Consider the following 21368-nt stretch of genomic DNA (forward strand, 5'->3'; position numbering starts at 1 on the left):
AAATCCACCTGCCTCTGCCTCCCAAGTGCTGGGATTAAAGGCATGCGCCACCACGCCCGGCTAGCATGGTTTTTCATACCTTGCTTTCTGACTCCCCTGATACCATAAGCTATGTGACCGTAACCTATGTGTTGTTACTGAACAAATGAGTAGATGTATGAAAATAGAAGCTAAAGCATTAAATACAGGTGACAAGTGTTAATCTTATAAAATGAAGAAAGCCTAGACTTTTAAGTTTGCTTGTCTTTAAATTCTCCCCCTATCCCACCCCCAGCCTCTCTGCCCACACGTGAGTGAGACCGTTTCTCTGTTGTAACCCTGGTTGTCCTGGAACTCACTATGTAGACCAGGCTCTGGAACTCACAGAGATCTGTCTGCCTCTGCCTCCCAAGTGCTACAGTTAAAGACAAACGCCACCACCCCCAGGTCAGTCTTTTCTTTCTCAGCCAATGGGCCGGAGCCACTTTTCAAATCCACCACTAGGAGCGCATCCAGGGAATAATTTACACTCAAGTTAGCACAAGTTAACTACAGTCTAACCCCATGCAGAATGGAGAAATCAGAAGGGAGGCCATTCTCTGCTTTTGAAATGAGACAGAAGGTGGCCGTGTGGCTACTCACTGGAGTTGAGGAGGATCATGGCCTTCACACACAGATACTCCTTGTGCTGGAGTTTTAACTCACGGAACCTTGACGTCGTCGCCAGGAGCATGTCAAAGATTTCCAGAATCCCTTCTACGCACTTCCCCTCATCCCTGCAAGAGTTCATTTGGGAATTGAAGGAGCACGTAGCATTAGACAGCCATCAAGAGCCTTCATCTCAAGTTCCACCCTGAACACCCTCTGAAATACTATAAGACTACTTAGCCATAGGAAGTCACTAGCACTATGCCCATAGACAGAGACAAGGTTTGCTTAGGCACAGGCTCAATGGTGGAACACTTGCCTAGCGTAAGGCTGTGTGTTACATCCTCAGCACTGAAGGGGAGGGGGAATTAAAAACGGGGCATTTTGTAAAAATTCTTAAACCATTTTTCAGGCAGACATGTGCAGTGGGGCTGCCTGGTTCCTTCCACCTCTGCGTGAGGGCTTCTTGAAGAAATTGCCACTTCTACAGCTTCTATACAAACCATTGTGTCAAACAGGCTCATGGGAAATGACTCAGCGTATTACAAAGGGTGATCCCACACTCCCATCAGGAAGCGCTGATGAGAGAAGCTGCCAGAAGCAAGTATCTCAAGAACAGCAAACCTTCATATTGTCATACTGAAGTTAGAAACTGGTCTGGGAATTGAGAGACATTTAAGTAGCATTTGAAGAGAGCCAAAGTGCCACGCAATTGAAAAATTACAGTCGGGGGTGGGTTAGTCACGGGAAGCAGACAGACATGGGGACAGGTGACAAGTTTCCTACTTTGAATTGTCGACGTGGGTTTTTTTGTTTGTTTAGTTTTGGGTTGTTTTTGTTTTGTCTTGTTTGTTTTGTTGAGATAGAGTCTTGCTATGTAGCCTAGGTCAGCCCTCAATTTCTGGATTTCCTACCTCCATCTCTGAAATGATGAAATGACAGATGTATGCCATGCCACCAAGCCTGAAAGGTTTGTTTTAAAACAAAGGTTTTAGACAAACCTTTTTTTTGGGGGGTGGGGTGGGGGGTGGAGACAGGGTTTCTCTGTACAGCCCCAGCTGTCCTGGAACTCACTCTGTAGACCAGGCTGGCCTCGAACTCAGAAATCCACCTGCCTCTGCCTCCCAAGTGCTGGAATTAAAGGCGTGCGCCACCACTGCCCGGCCTTAGACAAACCTTTTAAGTGTGCCTTATAGGAATGAACTGTTAAATCTACCTTTGAAATAAATTATTATACATGCACCAGAAAGCGCTGATTTATACTCACGCCACCTAGGCACACATTAGTTGATCTCACTGCTCTCAAAAACTGTTCTCTTCCGTGGCAGAGTCCTGGAGGCCCTTGACTAACAGATGATTTTACCACAAATCCACCCAGCTCCTGAAAACCTGCAGCACCCAGTGACAGGCACCACAGCACCACATCCGCAATGGGGGCCTTTGGGGTCTGCTTCTCTTCTTTTATGAGACTACAAAAGGAGGCTGAAGTAAAACAACAACCAAAAAAGGAAACAAGGAACCTGACGGCTCACTGTCTCCTCTCACCCATACCAGATCACTTCTAGGGAGTGTGGGATTTCAAGAAAGAACCTTCACAGAAGTCATATGACCTGACACCACCTGATACCACCAATCCTGCCTGTTAGGTGCCTAGCTGTGACAGCAGCTCATCGGGATACTGCATTCCAAAGCATTCAGAGGCCACACACACACACACAGCAGCTAGTATGCAACTGCTTACTTTGCCTAATCTGTAATAGGAACTTCTGAAAATACTGGCATCTTCCTGCAAGTGTGAAGTTGAGTGACCCCAGAAATCACTCACAGGTTAAATCAACAACAACAACAACAACAACAACAACAACAAAACATCTCAGAAAATCAGAGCCCTGGGCAGGGTGCCAAACTTTGTACAAACCCTGCTACACCATACACCCCATCTTCACACCTCCCCTAACCCCCCTCCTCCTCAGCACTCAGTTCCTGGAAGGATAGCAGAGCCTAAACCTGGCAGGTGGAGAGGAAATGCCTGTGTACTGGATGCCATGAGGCCTAGGGCCTCTCTAGGCCTCATGGCATCCAGCAGCCTCTCTGCCTGCTGAAGGATCCTTACTTGACAATGTAGGTGTTGAGCTTCCAGATGTTTGCTACCCAGAGAAGCTGCTCTTAAAACATCACCAAAGAGGAAATGAGTAGGCACTAACTCTCCAACTGATGTTTTCACTTTGTTCTACTTATTTTCCTTTTTTCAGACAGAGTCTAACTATATAGCCCAGGCTAGCTTCTAATTTGTCTTTGCCTTCCCAGGACTAGCACAGATGTGGCCCACCATGCTCAAATGTGCATTGATGGTTAAATAATTTGACTCTTTGCTCTTCTGGAAAAGTCAAACTCAAGTGGAACTATGCACTTGTCTCTCTCTCTCTCTCTCTCTCTCTCTCTCTCTCTCTCTCTCTCTCTCACACACACACACACANCACACACACACACACACACACACACACACACACTTCCCGAAAGGACAAATCAGCTCAGCTGAAACCAATCCTATTTTCCAGAAGTTGTCACTCATTCCAAAGAAAAGCCCCTAAAAATCAGGATTAACACCCCTATTTCCTTACTGAAAACATTTCACTTTAAGAAAATTAATATTCCAAAACTGAGGTGTTCAGGTATTGGGGTGTACCTTACATAAAAAGCTCCAGTCTAAACAATCAATTAATCCTAAAGAATCAGGCCTGGCTGTCTCCTTTCCAGCAGGTGGGCACAGGCAACCAGTTCACTTTATGCAGGATTCAAACATTTCCAATGACACATCACAGGCTATAGCAAGCAAATAGATTTTTAGACAATAAATGAGGGGCAGAGAGTACTCCTCCTGCGTGGCTCTTAAGGACCTCCTGCTTTGAGATGAGTTATGTAGAATAAGTGAGGAGGGGCTTCTACAGACTGAGGGATCCATGCCATTCACTGGGGACTGAAATGGAGCTCTGAATAAGAAGTTAGGACAGGGTTAAGAGATTGGAGTTAAAGACAGAGACATGTGATTGGGACATTAAAGAAGTATGTTTTGAATTAGTGCCAAATAAGGATTAAATTAGGAATTGCATGTGAAAAAAATTTCTTACTTGATTACTTTTTCATTTTTAAAAAAAATTCTGTTTGATACGACAACAAAACATTGAGGGGTTTGTCTCGGCTTTGGACTTACCTATTTTCTCCCTGCATCTCTGGCTACTGGTTCCACATCAGTAGGTGTGGCCACTGAACAGGGGGTAAGGAGCCCATTTGTGGCTTAGCATGTGAGAAAGACTTCATAAATACTTAACTGATGGGAAATACTTGGCTAAAATGGTAAATTGAAATTTAGGAGTAAATGTTCTTCAAGAACATTTAGCATATCAATACTAAATGTGAATGCAGCCTGAAGGAGATTCAAGTCCCAAGAGCCCTGTCAGTGTTCACAGCCAGCCGGTCCTAGGTAGCTCTAACTCCTCGTCAGTCCAGCAACTGCTCTGCACAGTCTCCTGATGATGCTGGCACAAAAAGGCTCATCATATGTTTTTATTTAAATTGCAGTGTGTGTGAGTGTGTGTGCCTGTGTGTGTGTATGAGTGTGAGTGTGTGTGAGTGTGTGTGTTTGCATGTGCCTGTGTGTGCGAGTGTGTGTGTGCATGTGTGTGTGTGCCTGTGTGTGTATGAGTGTGAGTGTGCGTGTGTGTGTTTGCATGTACCTGTGTGAGTGTGTGTGTGTGTTTGCATGCGCCTGTGTGTGCGTGTGTGTACATGTGTGTGTGTGCATGTGTGTGTGTGAGTGTTTGCATGCACCTGTGTGTGTGAGTGTATATGTGCATGTGTGTGTGTGNATGTGTGTGTGTGTGAGTGTTTGCATGCGCCTGTGTGTGAGTGTGGGCATGTAGAATCAGTGCTCTCCTTTCACCAGGGTGGTCTTAGGGGTCACACTAAAGTCATCAGTCTTGATGAAAAGCTCCTCTACCCACTGAGCCATCTTGCCAGCCACATATGCATTTGGGAGCAAATAAAAGCTCAGGTCCTAAAACAGATCTTCACATTAATTTATGTTTCTAGTGGATGCCCAAAACAACAACAACAACAACAACAACAACCTACCTCATTACAAACAAGCCTAAATCACCAGGTTTCCTCTCACTCTCGGTACATCCAAGGTTTTTGTTTTGTTTTGTTTTGTTTTGTTTTGTTTTCTGTAGACATCTCAGTAAGAACAAATGGCTCAGGTGGAAGCTTAACTCTGTGTCTGCTAAGTAAAGCCTGAGGTTTTCAGTTTTGTATCCAGCACCAAAAGTAAAAACAAAACAATGACAAAAACCTAAAACAAGTGCTTGGTGCTTGTTTTCAACTCTTCCCCAACTTTGAATAGCAACTTCTTTATATTAATTTACCTATTACATTAAAATGTGTTTTATATATATATATATATATATATATATATATATATATATATATATAAATAACATATATATATGCTATTATCTTGGGTAGTTGAGGCTGGATCTGTGTGTGTGTATGTGTGTGTGTGTGTGTGTGTGTGTGTGTGTGTGTGTGTGTGTGTGTGTGTGTGTGTGTGTGTGTGTGTGTGTGTGTGTGTGTGTGTGTGTGTGTGTATGAATGGCCTAGCTGGGTATTTGGCCTTTCAGTTTGACTGACAATCTTGAGGTGACGGAAGGCATGTGTTTCTGAAACAGAGTAGGGCCTGGGGCTGTGCTCTAAGACGAGAATAAATTATGAAATCAATTTGCCTTTTGCCTCCTCTTTTCCCTTCCTGTTCTCTTTCCCACGGGTGTACTGTGCTCTGCGTGGACTTTAGAACCAGATCCCTACGTCTAGCTCCATCCCTTTCCACCCTGAAGCTGTAAGTTAATTATTTCACTTCCCCATCCCTTAACTGAAGAACTGGGATGCTGAACGTTGCTTCCTCCCAAAGGACTCCTGGGAAGATTGAATAAGGTGGCGCACATTGAGTGTCTCGTATGATCCCTGGCACACATCAGCCAATACATTAGCTGTTCAGATGGTCACTGAAGGGTCTGGTACCTGCCCCACTGCTCTGGCCTTCAAGAGCCTCCCTCTCTTGTCCACCACCACCTGGGCTTGCTCCTGCTCAAGCCACATCCCATGCTTCAGCTCTTCCCACGGGATCTGTTCTCCACAAAACACCTCCATTACTCAGAACAGTGCTCTTTGTCAGTGCCATCCATGACAACAGGCAGAATGGATGCTGATACCTTGGGGCAGCATTCTTCATCTGCGCAACGTGCCAGTGAGGGTCTTCTGAGGACCTAAAGTGGTAACAGGATTATGATGCAAGAGTTGGGGCGGGCACTTTAGGTTCACAGCACCAGGCCTCCTTCTGCTCCCTGCACTCTCTAATGTGCTGAACATGCAACACTAGGACTTTCTCCATGGAGAGTTTCCAGACCACTCAAAGGTATGCCAAAAGTTCTCCATCTTTCCTACAACAAAGCTTGGCTGTTGTTGGCCATTCCAGTTTATCTTCTATAAACATTTCAACTGATCCAAGTTTAGTTTCTGCTCCGTGCCATCTTTAAAAAGAAAGCTAAGTAAACCCATTTGTGACATAGCACTGCCACATCCCAGTGTCTTTTAACTTCCACTTGGCCTTAATAAAAAGCTTTCCTACCACATGTTCCAAAAAAAAAAAAAAAAAAAAAAGAAAGAAAAAAAAAAAAGAAAAACACTATTAGAGGTAAATGATACTATTAGCATTAAAGATGTAAAAAATAAGATTGGAAGGCCCAAAAGAATTTTATTATCTGTCCAGAGATGTAACTGGTCACCCAACTCAGAGCAACTTAAGAATATAATGTAAGTACAGAATTTTTAATGCAAAAAAAAAAATCTCTGTTGACTGTGCACTCAGTGGCCAGTATCCTGCAGGATGCAGTTCCCTGCCACAGCCCAGGACAGTTGATGCACAACTGATTGGGATGGATCATGGGATATGAATCCTGGTACCCATGCCCTCTTGCAATGGATGGGGTCATCATCCTCTAATTGCCCTTTCGGCTGTGAGAATTTAATTGCAGCACCTAGGGCTTTGTTCCCACTCTGCTTTGTTTAGTTAAACAGATCAGAGATGAAATGCCAGGTATTTTGTCTCACCTGTCCAGAACGAGGTCTGGAGCAAAGATGAGCTTGCCAGGGTGGTCAATGGAGCGCCACATGAGCCCCACCATCAGCACCTCCATCCAGCAGCTTTCCAAGAGGCGTACTTGGTCCAACAGACTGAGCTCCACAAAGCCTGGGGAGACAAGAGTCCATGAACCACATCTCCCTTCCCCTCAGCAACCCATATCTGTAAAGACAGAATGGCAAGTTATCGAATGCCAAAGAAACCCAAACAATATAGGGAGGGAATCAATCGCTGGTTCAAAGAGGTGATTAAATTCGGGTTAAAGGAACCTCAGCTGTTCGACTTGCAGTTTCCAACCTCCGACTCCTTCAGAAAACAAGCTTTTGTTTAGTATTTCTAAAGATCCTGTGACTCCCCAGAAGTATGCTAGAAAGAACCCAAAAGGCAGAGATAAGGCCTGTTAGCTTTGGCTGTGTGGTCCCAGTCATTCCTGTGCCTTACTGAGGATGTCAAAGCTCACCTGTCGGAGGGGCTGCCTGTCTGTCCCAATCCATGGCTTGGAGGTGGATGGATGGGGTAGCTAGAGTCTAGATGATGGAGTTAGATGATGGAGACGGTGGTCGTGGAAAGTGAGCAGAGAGTTGTGCCTGCTCCTGCAGATAGCCAAAGCGCCAACTCAAATCGTTTTTCTGACTGTGTAACGTCTCCCATGCAGAGTTGGGACTATGCTGGATAGAGGTCCTGTCTCTAGGTGACTCTCTCCTAACGAGTGAGGATAGCAGCCAAAGCAGTTGACACTCTCATGGCATGAGCTAGCCACAGAACTGGAAGGAAACACAGAATCTCTAGGGGAGTGAATGTCTTTTGCATGAAGCCAAGGACATAGGAACATCTTCGATAACACAGAGTAATAAGATGGAACTGCAAGATATAAACATAGTAGTCAAAGGCATAGCCTTTGAGTGAAATGGATGCTGTTTTGAACATCAGCTTAGTCCCTTCCTAACTAGTAATTATGTGTGTGTGTATGTGCATGTACATGCACTTGTGTGTGTGTGCATAAATGCTAGGAAGCAAAGCCTTAACATGGTAGAGAGATGTTCTATCACTAAACTACATCCCTATCTGTGCTTCCCCCCAACCCCCGCTGGTAATTTACTCTCTTGTCAAATCTGTTTTTCCTGGGAAAAACGGAAGTGTTCTTGCCTTCTTCTGAGAGTCTTCTACAGGTAAGATTTCTTATAAACACCTTACCAGTGTTCCCACAGTGTAAAAGCACACATGTTCAATCCTTTGGATAATGGCACTGTAAGTGTGCACAACGGAGAAGTAACTGGAGCATGAATATAAAGATGTAAAAAATCCAAAGCTAGAGAGACAGCTCAGTCAGTAAAGTCTGGTCAGGAAGCTATGAGGACCCGAGTGTGATCCTCAGTAGCGTGTAGCATGCACCTATAATGCCAGCATTAGGACATTAGGGAGTAGCCAGGCATGGTGGCGCACACCTTTAATCCCAGCACTTGGGAGGCAGAGGCAAGGGGATTTCTGAATTCGAGGCCAGCCTGGTCTACAAAGTGAGTTCCAGGATAGCCAGGGCTATACAGAGAAACCCTGTCTCCAAAAAAAAAAAAAAAAAAGGACATTAGGGAGAAAAAGACAGAAAGGTCTCTGGGGCTTACTGGCCAGCCAGTCTAGCCAATCAGCGAACTCCAAGTTCAGTGAGAGAGCCTGTACCAAAATATAAAATGGCAAGCAATTGAGAAAGACACCAGAGCCAATCCCTGGCCTCTAGACACACACCCCCCCCACACACACACATGCACGCACACACGCACACACATGCACACAAGCGCGTGCACACACACACACCACACAGATGGGCAAGTCTCGGAGCCACAAGCTTGTGCTTGGCTCAGGTTCCTGATTCCTGTACACTTTCCAGTCTCACTCACAGTCATATGTAAGACACCTGCAAATCTTTCAAACACTAGGCTTGGAGAAAGACTAATGGGGGAGGGGTAGGAAGGGCAGGCAGAAAGCTGAACAGCTTTTCATCATGAGTAGTCTCATCTCCATTCTTCCTGGGAGATGCCGCACATGGTGTTTGGAAAACACTTGAAATAGAAACTAGAGGAAAGTACCTCGGTGTTTTTCTTCTCTGGGAAACAGCAGACAAAATGAAATAGTCCTGGCAAAGGTGGAGACGCTAGACAAAACAAAGCTGGACAGCAGAAGAGCTCCAGAAAGCTCGGAAGACACGGGGCCCTGAAAACCAACCGATGGCTGCAAGAGACTTGTGCCTGGGGCCATGGCTTCCATAGCTCTTCCTCCATCGTTCAACAATGCCAAATCTTTACAATTTGCTCACACAGCTACTGCCCCTGCTACCACTAGACCATGGGAAGCTTGACCTCTCTTAGAATACAGAGAGAGGGAGACTTCATTTATTGGATGGCTGTAAAATAAGTGGATGGCCCACCCCGAGACTTTCATCTCAAAACAACAAAACGTAGGGCCAGCGCTGTCTCAGCCAGTAAAACTGCTTTGCATGCAAGCCTGACAATGTGAGTTTGATTCCTCCGATCAATTGTAGAAGGAAAGAACTGATTCCTGAAAGCTGTCCTCTGACCCCCTCCACACCTGCATATGGTGCACAGATGCAGGTCTATGTACATGTGCATGAATTTTAATAGTATTTTAAAATAAGTGCATTTAATAAAGTTAACCTATGCTGGGCATGGTGGCACACGCCTTTAATCTCAGCACTTAGGAGGCAGAGGCAGGTGGATTTCTGAGTTTGAAGCCAGCCTGGTCTACAAAATGAGTTCCAGGACAGCCAGGGCTATACAGAGAAACCCTGTCTTGAAAGACCAAAAAAAATAAAAAAATAAAAAAATAAAGAATAAAGAAAATAAATAAATAAAGAAAATAAATAAAGAAAATAAAGTTAACCTATTCAACATCATAGCTCAGCCTAGCCTACCTTAAACATGCTTAGAACAGTTTGGTAAAACCATTTAGTACAAGGCCTGTTTTATAATGAAGCATCAAATAGCTTAAGTGATCTCTTGAATCTTTTACAGAAGGAGAAAGCCAGGATGAGTAGAAGTGTATTCTCTCAACTATCACAGCCACAGTGAAGAACTGTGAGCTAAACCATCATAAGTTGAGGACTAGGTGGGGTCAAGGGAAAGAACCACTTCATAGGATGAAAAAGTACATATTCTGCACGAGCCCATATCAATAGAACGAAGATGCACTGCTTCATTGATTTATTATGCTTCAACTGCTCGTTTACTCTATTTGTATATGATACTGATCCTTTCTCTGTTGGGATGATAGCTTGTACATTCCTTCGTAGCATCTGGCACACCTTTTACCCTTGCACTGTGACACTGGTTCTACCTAGTCCCAATCTGACCACGCCCTTCCTCAAAAGCTGAGCCGTTAACAGGCAATAGACGGGCCAACATGAAATCCACTTTGAACCAGGCCCCAAGACCCTAAGTCCAGTTCCAAAGCCTGGGTAAGTCCCTCCTTGGATTCTGTCCCAGATCACATCTGGACATGAGAGGTAAGCAACAGCCTTGTGGATATATCCAATGTTACAGTGTGTGGAAGATGGATCTGGTAGTCAAAAGCGAAAAAAGTCAGATGTAGAAAGAAGTTCTATATACCATATTTCCTGAATTACTCTATTTCACATAAAATCTGAGACTCTGGGAATTCTAAACAGAATCTAACCTTCCAGGACATGTTGATATATATATATATATATATATATATATATATATATATATATATATATATATATATATATATATATATATAAGGTAGGAAGAAAAACACCACCATTATAAATTACAACTTTTGCTCAACTGTTAAGAGCATGTACCACTCTTGCAGAGGACCCAATTCTATTCCCAGAACCTAGGCTGAGTTCAGTTCCTGGCACCTACACTGGACAGCTCACGATTGCCTGTAACACCAGTTTCAGGGGCTCTGACACCTTTGGCTTCCTTGGTCACCTGCAGTTGTGTTCATACATACATAAAATTAAAATTGAATGTAAAGAAACCTTATAAAGAAAAGGTGACAAAACAAAGTGCTAAACAAACTCCTATGTGTCCAGGGGAAGCTCACTGCCACCAAAACGTGAGCGACAGGCCTTGTTACAAATGAACAGAATGAAGTCAGGATGTCGAGAATCCTACCAGGGATTTTCTTGGCCCAGCCAATCATGTGCACCAGTTCCTTGTCAGCCAGCTTCGTGAGGGACATCATCATGGAGGCCTCAGTGAAGGGCACGCTGGGACGGCTCACTAGCACATTGGGTGGCTCAGCTTCCAGCAGGGTGAGCACCAGCTGCTCGGGACTCAGGGAGCTCAGCAGCAGCTCCTTCACCCGGGGTGCATGCCCACTGGCTCTCTTGGCTTTGTTCAGGCAGTGCACCTGCTCACTGGAACTTCTCTGTCTTCGTACTATACGGTACCCACACCTTTCTCTCCTGGATCCTAAAGAGAGCAGATGACAAGCCAGTGGGTTCTCTGCCCAAGATTCCACCTCATTGAATGACCAGTCTAAAACCATGAGGGGCTGAGGGAGTCGGTAAGTAGGGCAAGTGCTTGACTTGCATACACAAGGCCCTGAGTTCAAATCCTAGCCCCAGCAGTATTGACAGCAGTGGCAACATCGCTGACATCATTCCAGTTTATATTTTGGAGTCTGTAGGCCATGGACAAAGATAACCACTGTCTGGGTGTATTAAAAGCACGATGTGTTTGGGAACTTCTGCTCTGTTGCAAGGTTATCACTGGCTCCTGAAATCTGTTTCTCTTCTAAAGAATGTGGATAGATCCCAAGTTCCAAGATAGGAAGTTAGGAATTTTTCTCAAGTAGAAAAGGAGAAAAAGTCAGGATTTTAACATTGATATTCCAGCTAGCAAATGATATATGCTATCAACATTTTTAAAACATTTGATACATGTATTTTTTTTCTTTTTATATACTTACACAAATATATTTCAAATAAATTAACTGAAAAAGCCTGGAAAATAAAAAGAATATTAATTTTGTCATAAATCCTTTTAGTATTTTTCTCTTATGCCTTTTTATAATTTATAAACAAAGTTAGAGATCATAGTAAATACACTATTTCATAAACTGCTCTTAATCTTATTGAGACTATGTCCCTTGGGCTGGGGAGAAGGCTATGTGAGTACCAGCACCAGCCATATACACTTCAATGACCTGAATTCAACACTCAGAATACAAGTAAAAGAAGCCTTGTATGCCAGGCACAGGGACACAGGCCTTTGATCCCAGCACTCAGAGGCAGAGGTGGGTGGACTGCTGTGAGTTTGAGGCCAGCCTGATCTACATAGTGAGTTCCAGGACACCCAGGACTCCATAGTAAGACCCTGTCTCAGGAGAAGAAGGAGGAGGAAGACAAAAAGGAGGAGGAGGGGAAGGAGGAAGGGGAGGAGAAGGGGGAGGAAGGGGAGGGGAGGGGGAGGAGGAGGAGACACAGCAGCAGCTGAAGCCATATATGTAGCACACATATAATCCCAGCTCCTACAGCAAGATAGAGGACTGAGACAAGAGAGCAGCCCAAAGGCCCAGAGGCCAACTAGGCTAGAGAATGCAGTGCTGAGAAAGGGACAAGAGAGACTGCCCAAACAAAGTGACAAGGAAAAACTGATTCCCAAAAGTTGTCTGAGCTCCATGGATATGCTGTAACGCACACACACACACACACACACACACACACACACACACACACACACACTAATAAACAAAGTTCGAAGCCTGTGAAGCACTCTGTTCTATTAATATAATACATATATATATGTATTATATTTATATACATATATATATATATGTGTATATATATTTAAATCCAGCATTGTTCTGGGTGTGGTGGAACAGGCCTAGAACCTAAGCATAGAGAATTGTCACAAATCCTAGGCCAACCTGAGATACATAGTAAGTTCCAGGCCAGCCTCAACTAAAGAGTGCAGGAGACCATCCCTCAAAAAACAAAAACTAAAAAGTCCCATGTTGGTGTAAGCCTGTGATATTATAATTTTTATTAAGTATTACAATGAAAATGTGCCTTGTAGGTGGATTCAATTGCTTCTTTATAATAAATTGAAATAAGCCAATTTGTTGAAACAAACACATATCCATTAAAATGTTTATGCTGATCAATAGATTACATGCAGCTTGTTTTGTGTATTTAAGCTTGCTCATGTGGCTTCTGCCGAAAGAAGCTCTAATAAGGGGCTGGAGAGGTGGCTCAGTGGTTAAGAGCACTGGCTGCTCTTCCAGAGGACCCAGGTTCAGTTTCCAGCCCCTACATGGCAGCTCACGATTGTCCATAAGTAACTCCAGTTCCAGGGCATCTGACACCCTCACACAAACATATATGCAGGCAAACAGCAATAAACACAAAATAAAATAAATAATTTTTTAAATAAAAAAATTTTAAAAGCTTTAATAAATGGTCAATTTGTTTCACAGAAAGATTTAAAAAGTATTCTCCTTTATCTTCATAAGCACTTGTGTGGTTAAAAATCTACTTGGAATTTTTTGTTTGTTTGTTTGATTTTGGTTTTTTGGTTTTTCAAGACAGGGTTTCTCTGTGTAGCTCTGGTTGCCCTGGATTGGAACTCACTCTGTAGACCAGGCTGGCCTTGAACTCAGAAATCCGCCTGCCTCTGCCTCCCAAGTGCTGGGATTAAAGGCGTGCCCCACCACACCCAGCTCTATTTGGAATTTTAAATGTGTGTATTACAGACACGTTTATATTATATGAAGCTGATATTTCAGATCATATTCCCCAAATAGATAAACATTTTTCTCCATACAAATTATACCATAAGCTTTTTTTCTACCAATTGTAAACGCCTGTCAATAATAACATTTATTTATAGCGAAATCCTGAATAGAGATTCAGACTTACTGATCTGTATTTCTATGTCTGGACTAGGGCCAAAATAGCTTTGTTATTGTAGGCTTATGAGTCAGAACACAATAAAATTCTGTTTTTAAGACAAGCAGGAGGAAACCCAGGAGTGGTTGTGCATCCTAACCCTGTATCACCATGCCTGGTAGGAGCTGGAGAGATGGCTCAGTGATCAAGAGCACTTAACACCTTAGCACCTTAGCAGAGGGCAGGTTTCATTTCCAGCATCTGTGACTCCAGCTACAGGGGACCCAACACCCCCTCTTGACCTCCAGGAGCACAGGGCATGCATGCACACGATGCACACACATGCAGGCAAAATACTCATACACATAAAACAAATCTGTAACAGTTCAGGGCACTTCCCACTAAACAATGATTAAAAAGCCATACCACTCTTGTGTTTTTGGAATGGAGAAGAATGACCACAGAAATGTTGACATTCAAGAAGTAATTGTAAGAAAACAGAAACCTTAAAAAAAAAAAAAAAATCCCTGTATAAGGGGTCCTGTGGAGCTCAGAGGTACAGCGCTTACCTAGTGTACCCAAGGCCATGGGTTCAAACCTCAGCATGCCCGTGCACACACACACACACACACACACACACACACACACACACACACAGAGAGAGAGAGAGAGAGAGAGAGAGCACTGAATTAATAAAATCACATCATCATAATAATAATAATAATAAATAATGGTTTTTAAACAAAGAAAGCAAAATAGGGGCCTAGACATCGACATGGAAGAACAAAAGGTGACTCGGGTTAGAACTGCAAAAGAATTCTTTTACTTAGGAACAAAGAAGCTGAAATTCTCAAATCAATCAGAAATGCAAGTACCTAGAAGTGTCACTAAAGGAACTGGTTCAGCTAGTACAAGTAGGAAAACATGAAATGTGAGCAACCAAAAGGAATGAAGCATTAATTCAAGATAGCATGCAGGATGCTGGGGCTTGCTTTCACCTATTTGATTCTGTTACTTTAATTTAAAAAAAAAAAAAAAAAGGCTGTGTCGGTGTAGTGACATTTGGACCTAACTCAGAACCAGAAGAGCTGAAAGCTTAACATGTATTGAATTTTTAAAAAAAATTATTATGTTTTTAAAAATTAATTAATCTATGTGCCTCTGTGTCTGTGTGCATGCATGTGTGTGCACATGTGTGTGTGTGTGTGTGTGTGTGTGTGTGTGTGTGTGGTTGTACATGTGTCACTGTGTACATGTGGAGGTCAGAGGAGAACTTACCAGAGTCAGTTTCCACCTCCTGCCTTGTGGGTCTTGGGGATTGAACTCAGGTAGTTAGGATTAGTGGCAAGTGCTCTTACCAGCTGAGCCATCTGACCGGCTCATTTATATTTAACTTTATTAATAAAGTGCCATAATACTTAAAATCAACTATAACCCCATGGGTAAATGAAACAAAATATATATATCTTAAGAAAATACTTTCTCAGGGGCTGAAGAGATGGCCCAGTGGTTAAGAGCACTGACTGCTCTTCCAGAGGTCCTGAGTTCAATTCCCAGCAACCACACAGTGGCTCACAACCATCTGTAATGGGATCTGATGCCCTCTTCTGGTGTGTCTGAAGACAGCTAAAGTGTACTCATATACATAAAATAAATAAATCTTTAAAAAAGAAAAAAATACTTCTCTATGTTTTTGTCTTTTGTACAGTATGAGGATAAGGAGTTTAAAAACAGATGCACATGCAGACTGGCAGTGTAGCTCAGTTGGTAGAGTACTTATCTAGCATGCATGAAGTACTCTTGGGTTTGATTCCCAGTACTATAGAAAGCAGGTTTGGTGGGACATGTCTGTAATCTCAGCACTTAAGAGGTAGAAGTGAGGGGCTAAGTTCAAGTTGTTCTTGACTACATAGCAAATTAGAGATTACCTTGGGGGTTAAATGAGACCAAGTCTTAGGTAGGTAGGTAGGTAGATAGATAGATAGATAGATAGATAGATAGATAGATAGATAGATAGATAGATAGATAAAACTTGCTGTGCAAGGATAAAGACTTGGATTTGATCCCATTTGATCCCTAGCACCAACATAATAAAGCCTGGAACATCACTATATACCTGTAACCCCAGCAAGTAGATGAGTTCCAGTTTCAGTGAGAAAATCTATCCTAAAACTGGAGAGGAGGGAACCAGAGGCTGACCTCTGGCCTTCATATACATTTACATGCACACACACATATCTACACACACGTGTGCACACATAAACACGTATATATAGACAAATTTTAAAAATTAAAAATTAAAATTTGTCTTGGGTAGAGAAGCTAGGAAATGGTGACCAACCCAGTGAGAATTCTGGTCCAAAGCTGGCTTCTAATGACTGTTCTATACTGCCTACTATCCTTGACACAGCCATCAATACAAGAGATGGCACCTAATGATGCTAAACTATTGTCCCAGCGCAGGGATACAAACCAAATACATGTCTGTTCAGCTCACGTACTTGGATATTTATATCACAGGGTGTCTTTATATGAAGGAAGCTATTACACCACTGCCACCCTGCAAAAGTGTGTGTCCTCTCACCATTTAAAAACCATCCAAATACTTAAGCCTTAAGGGCAGGATCAGAAATAACAAAAATAAATAAGGTAAGAGATATGATTTATAAATCAAAAGGGAAGTAAACAGTGCAATAAGATATATCTTGGGTGAATGCAGAATCCCTAGTCCTTCAAGATTGGAAAGAAGACCCACTCATCCGCCTGAGGCTAGAGAGGCCATAGATCTTAGAGGAGACTGTACAACTGCCCTGCTTTCCTAGTGCAGAAATCCATGCAGTCCTAACTGCATTCTAAATGTCTGTCCTTATACCCACAAATAGCCTTAGTCCTCACCATTCATCAAAGAAGCTTCATTTTACAGTAGACAGACTATTACAGAAACTCACAGCTGACCAGAAAGCAGAGAACAAGAGCTGGTGGGGTGCTCAGCCCCAACGGATACATCTACAGCACAAATCCTGCACACAAGGCTCAGGAACATTGGTAAAGGTGGGGCAGAAAACTTGTAGAAACAAGGGACCAAGAAATTTACTGTGAGAATGGCACCTAGAAGTGACAGGGACGCCATACCTAGGAGACCTCAACAATATGGTCTAGTAAACAAGACCTGAGCCAATACAACACCCGTAGTCATGCTAATGTGGAAAGGGGACATCTCATGCGATCCCTCCCATAAACAAAGAACCTCGGGCAACTAAGGCATGCGAAGACTGCGAGAAATTGTCTTTCCCAGGGAAAAGCTGCCAACCAAGAGGTCAGCTCTGAAATCATATACATAAAAGTGTGTGTGTGTGTGTGTGTGTGTCTGTCTGTCTGTCTGTCTTTGTGTGTCTGTGTCTATGTGTATCTATGTGTGTATATCTATCTGTCTTTATCTTTGTGTGTCTATGTCTGTGTGTGTCTATATGTTATGTGTCTGTGCGTCTATATGTCAGTGTGTATCTGTATCTGTGTGTGTGTGTAAAACAACAACAACAACAACAACAAAGAGGTTATGGTTTTTAGAGGAAGAGGGGAGGGGGAAAATATGCAATTTTTTTATTTAAATGTGTATGTATATCTGTTTTAAAATTTTTTAAAATAGATTATTTATTTTATGTATACATATACACTGCAGCTGTCCTCAGACACACCAGAAGAGAGCATCAGATCCTGTTACAGATGGTTGTGAGTCATCATGTGGTTGTTGGGAATTGAACTCAGGACCTCTGGAAGAGCAGTCAGTGCTCTTAACTGCTGAGCCATCTCTCCAGCCCGTTTTAAACTTTTTGTTTGTTTGTTTGTTTTAAACTTTTTTTAAGACAGTAGAGAAGGACAAATGTAACCAGAGGATTTACAGAAAAGCAGAAACCAGCCAGGCATAAAGGGAGGCAGAATAGGCCCTGGAGGCTGGCGCAGTGGTTAAGGATGCTCGCTGCTCTGGCAGAGGACCCAGCATCAGTTCCCAGCTCCCACAGGGTGACTCCTCCAGGGGATCTAATGACTTCTTCTGACCTACATGGGCATTGCATGAACATGGTGCACAGACATGCATAAAGGCAAAACACTCATGTAGACAAAGCAAAAATAAATCTTTTTAAGAAGAGAGGAATAGTTAAGACCCCTTTCACATGCTCTGGCTGTGAGGTGCTCCCCAGAAGGCTCACACTGGAAGGTTTGGTCTACAGTGGGAAGCACTGTTAAGAGGTAACTGGGCTGCAAAGACTCTGGCTTCTTCCAAGGATTGATCTCTTAGTGGATTCATGAGATGACTTCATTACTGGGAGGCCGGGAAGCAAGGTCTGGTTAGGGGATTTGTTTGTGCTTATCTGAAATGCATAGCTTGTCCCTGTCCTTGTGCCCTCCCTTGCTTCCTGGTCACCATAAAGTAAACTGTTTCCCTCCACTCTCTCCTCCCCCTTGAGGCTTCTGCCTCCCAGTGACCTAACGAGCCAGCTGACCATGGACAGAAACTTCTAAGAGCATCAGCCAAAATGAAGAGTTTCATCCTTTCAACTGTTCCCTTGAAGACATTTGTCACTGCAATGAGAAGCACGAAGAGTCTTTCTTTCCGTTCCATGGAGGGCAGAACATCCACCCATCTCTGAGACACACACCCTCCCAACATCTTCTGGAATTCCAAAGAGATTAGAAAGTCTCCCGGCCCCCGTTGTGTTTTGTTTTTGTTTCAGGGTCTTACACCATCCGAGATGGACTCAGCCACAGCAATCCTCCTGCCTTAGCCTCCCAAGGGCTGAGATTACAGGTGTGAGTTACCACGCCTGGCCCACGTGGACAATTCCTTACTTCTCTGTACTGAGCCTGGGGAAATCACACTGTGTCAGAATTCATAGAAACACTGAATCCCATGAGGAGAGCTAAGGGGAGCTGAGACGGAGCGCCAGACACCGTGTCATGATTCCCACATGTCTGCTTACTGTTCCTCTCAAACCCAAACAGCAGATAGTCTGCTGCAGAGATAAGAAACCCAAGGGCAAGAGAGAGAGAGAGAGAGAGAGAGAGAGAGAGAGAGAGAGAGAGAGAGAGAGAGAACTAAGAGAGAGAGAGAGAACTAAGAGAGAGAGAGAGCTAAGAGAGCAGTCTGCAAAAAAGTGAAGAAGCTAAGACACTTCCTACAGACTCCGGCTCTCCCTACCAGGAGTCCTGCCTTGAAGCTGGGGCTAAGACTGGCCAACATAGACAATATGGTGATGCATCTGAAGACTAAGCTGGGAACCATTTTCTAAATACATACTCACCTTAAAATTCTGCTTAACCTAAAACAGAAAACATCTGTAATAACTTATCAAAGGACCAGGGCCTTCTCTGTAAGCGTCCCTAACAACTGGTCCAGTCCCTTTTGTACACAGATATGTAATATGCTATCTTGGGGTTTCCAGGGTCAGTGTCTAGAGCAGAGCCACAGGGACTGGAGAGCTGGCTCAGCAGTTAGGAACCCACGTTGATCTTGCAGAGGACTCGGGTTTAGTTCCCGGCACTTACTTGGGTGGATGTCAACCATCTGTAACTGTAGATAGTCTCTACCATGTACACTCAGGCCTCATGTATACACATAAGATAAAAATAAATAACACTTTAACCTGCCCTTCCAAACAAAACAAAACAGAGAAACAACCTCGATACTTCCAGGGCAATTTAAATTCTGGATCTTGTTAGGTTTATGATTTCCTCCCAAATCTCATCCATTCCCAACTCCACACTGACCTTTACACTTTTGTCCAAAGCTTTCAGCTAGGTTTTCCTGGAAACAGCTGTCTTTTCTACTTGTATCTCATGTTTATATATATTTCATGTTTAATTATACATTGTAACAATGATTAAAAATAGGTTTGGGAAGAAGCCCACTAGTTTCCAACATAAAAATAATTAAAGTGGGTGGGACTGAAATATCTTTTAGATATTTATAGATATATTTATATCTACATAATATAGATCATATATGTAGTATATCTATAGATAGAGATACTTAGATATATCTCTCATAAGGAAACCAATGCATTCTGGGAGGCCATGGACATTGTTAGTCAGCTTTCTGCTACTCTAACAGATAACTAAGATAGGCTTATGAAAAGAAAAAGTTTATATTAGCTCTCAGTTTTAAAAATTTCAAGCAGACATGATTCTTTTAAATATCTGATGTGAGCATTTGATGACAATGGCAGCAAGCCAGTATAGGGGCAGAGGGACCCTGCTCACCTACCTAATGACAAAGATGCAAAACAGAGAAAGAGAAGAATAATAGATTCCCAAAATCCCCTTGAAATCACACCCTCAGTAACTTAAAGACTTCTGACAAAAGCCCCACTTCTCAAAAGCTGTTTGAGAATAGAGGCGTCTATATCACCAGTCTTTAACACACAAACCTTTGGAAAGCATGTAGGGTGGCGAGCGCAGCCAGCAGGACGTCCCACACAGAGAGTATCATTGACTCCAGCAAGTCAGAGAACATGATCAAACTAAGAGACATCTTGTTGGACTTCTAAATTTGGTGGGCATAAGTCCACTGGACAGAGAAAAAGGAAAGGACTAAAGACTGCCCGGGGAGCAGAGGGACTGGGGTTGAAGGGATGGCTCCATGGTTAAGAGCACTTGCCACTCACTCTTCCAGAGGACCTTAGTTCAACTCCAAGCACCCACATCTGGTTGTTCACAGCTGCCTATACCTCCAACTCCATTGGGTTCCTCAGGTACCCATGCACATATCCAAAACAGACATTAAGTTTTAAGAAATAATTTTTAAGCAGAGCTACTAAGAAATGATCATGTAGAAAAGATGAACTTTTTTTTTCCCAAATGGAGAAAAGTTACAAGAAATTATGAGCAAAACAGTGGTTGGCTACCAGGAAAATAAATACAGGCAGAGCCAATGTGAATATACATAAATAAGAAAATGTATACAGATGAGTTTCAACAACCAGCGAGCTATGGGGTGGGAGAGATGGCTCAGTGGTTAAAAGTGTGTGCTGTTCTTGCAGAGGACCCGTGGTTCTCAGCACCCACACTGGGTAGCCTACAATGACATGTAACTCCAGTCCCAGGAGACCCAAGAACTCTAGGCACTGCAGACACTGTAGTTACATGTATACACACACACACACACACACACATATATATATATACATATACATATATATATACATACATATATATATGGAGAGAGAGAGAGAGAGAGAAAGAGATTCCTTTTCTTTTCCTTTCTTTTCTTTTCTTTTCTTTTTCGAGACAGGGTTTCTCTGTGTAGTTCTGACTGTCCTGGAACTCACTCTGTAGACCAGGCTGGCCTAAACTCAGAAATCCCCCTGCCTCTGCCTCCCAAGTGCTGGGGTTAAAGGCATGTGCCACCACTTCCCAGCAATAGATTTATTTTAAAGAGAAAAAAATCTAAAAGAAGAAAAAGATAAATATATAAAGTATATGTGTTTGTAATGTGTATAAACTTTAATCTCTAAGTTGACTGTAAGTTATATGTGTAGATTCATAAAAATATATGCAGTCATATTCAAAATCTGTACTCTATGCACTTTTCATGGTTCTATTACATTTCTGACATATATGTATAAGTCAGAAACAAATATATACATATATATGTGTGTAAATATATATGTATATATA

The 21368-nt window shown here is 42.8% G+C and overlaps 1 protein-coding gene across 1 annotated transcript in view; it reads right to left on the minus strand.

The window, feature by feature from the left end:
- The window catches only part of Esr2 (estrogen receptor 2), a 44095-nt gene that overhangs the window by 11533 nt on the left and 11194 nt on the right, over positions 1–21368 (minus strand). The window contains exons 3-6 of the mRNA XM_021201420.1: positions 10975–11274; positions 6790–6928; positions 5892–5945; positions 622–755 (exon numbers count right to left, since the gene is read on the minus strand). Of these exons, the coding sequence (XP_021057079.1) occupies positions 622–755; positions 5892–5945; positions 6790–6928; positions 10975–11274 (627 nt within the window). The remainder of the gene's footprint in view (positions 1–621; positions 756–5891; positions 5946–6789; positions 6929–10974; positions 11275–21368) is intronic.

Source organism: Mus pahari, chromosome 7 (assembly GCF_900095145.1).
Source record: "Mus pahari chromosome 7, PAHARI_EIJ_v1.1, whole genome shotgun sequence".
Classification (NCBI taxonomy): Eukaryota; Metazoa; Chordata; class Mammalia; order Rodentia; family Muridae; genus Mus; species Mus pahari.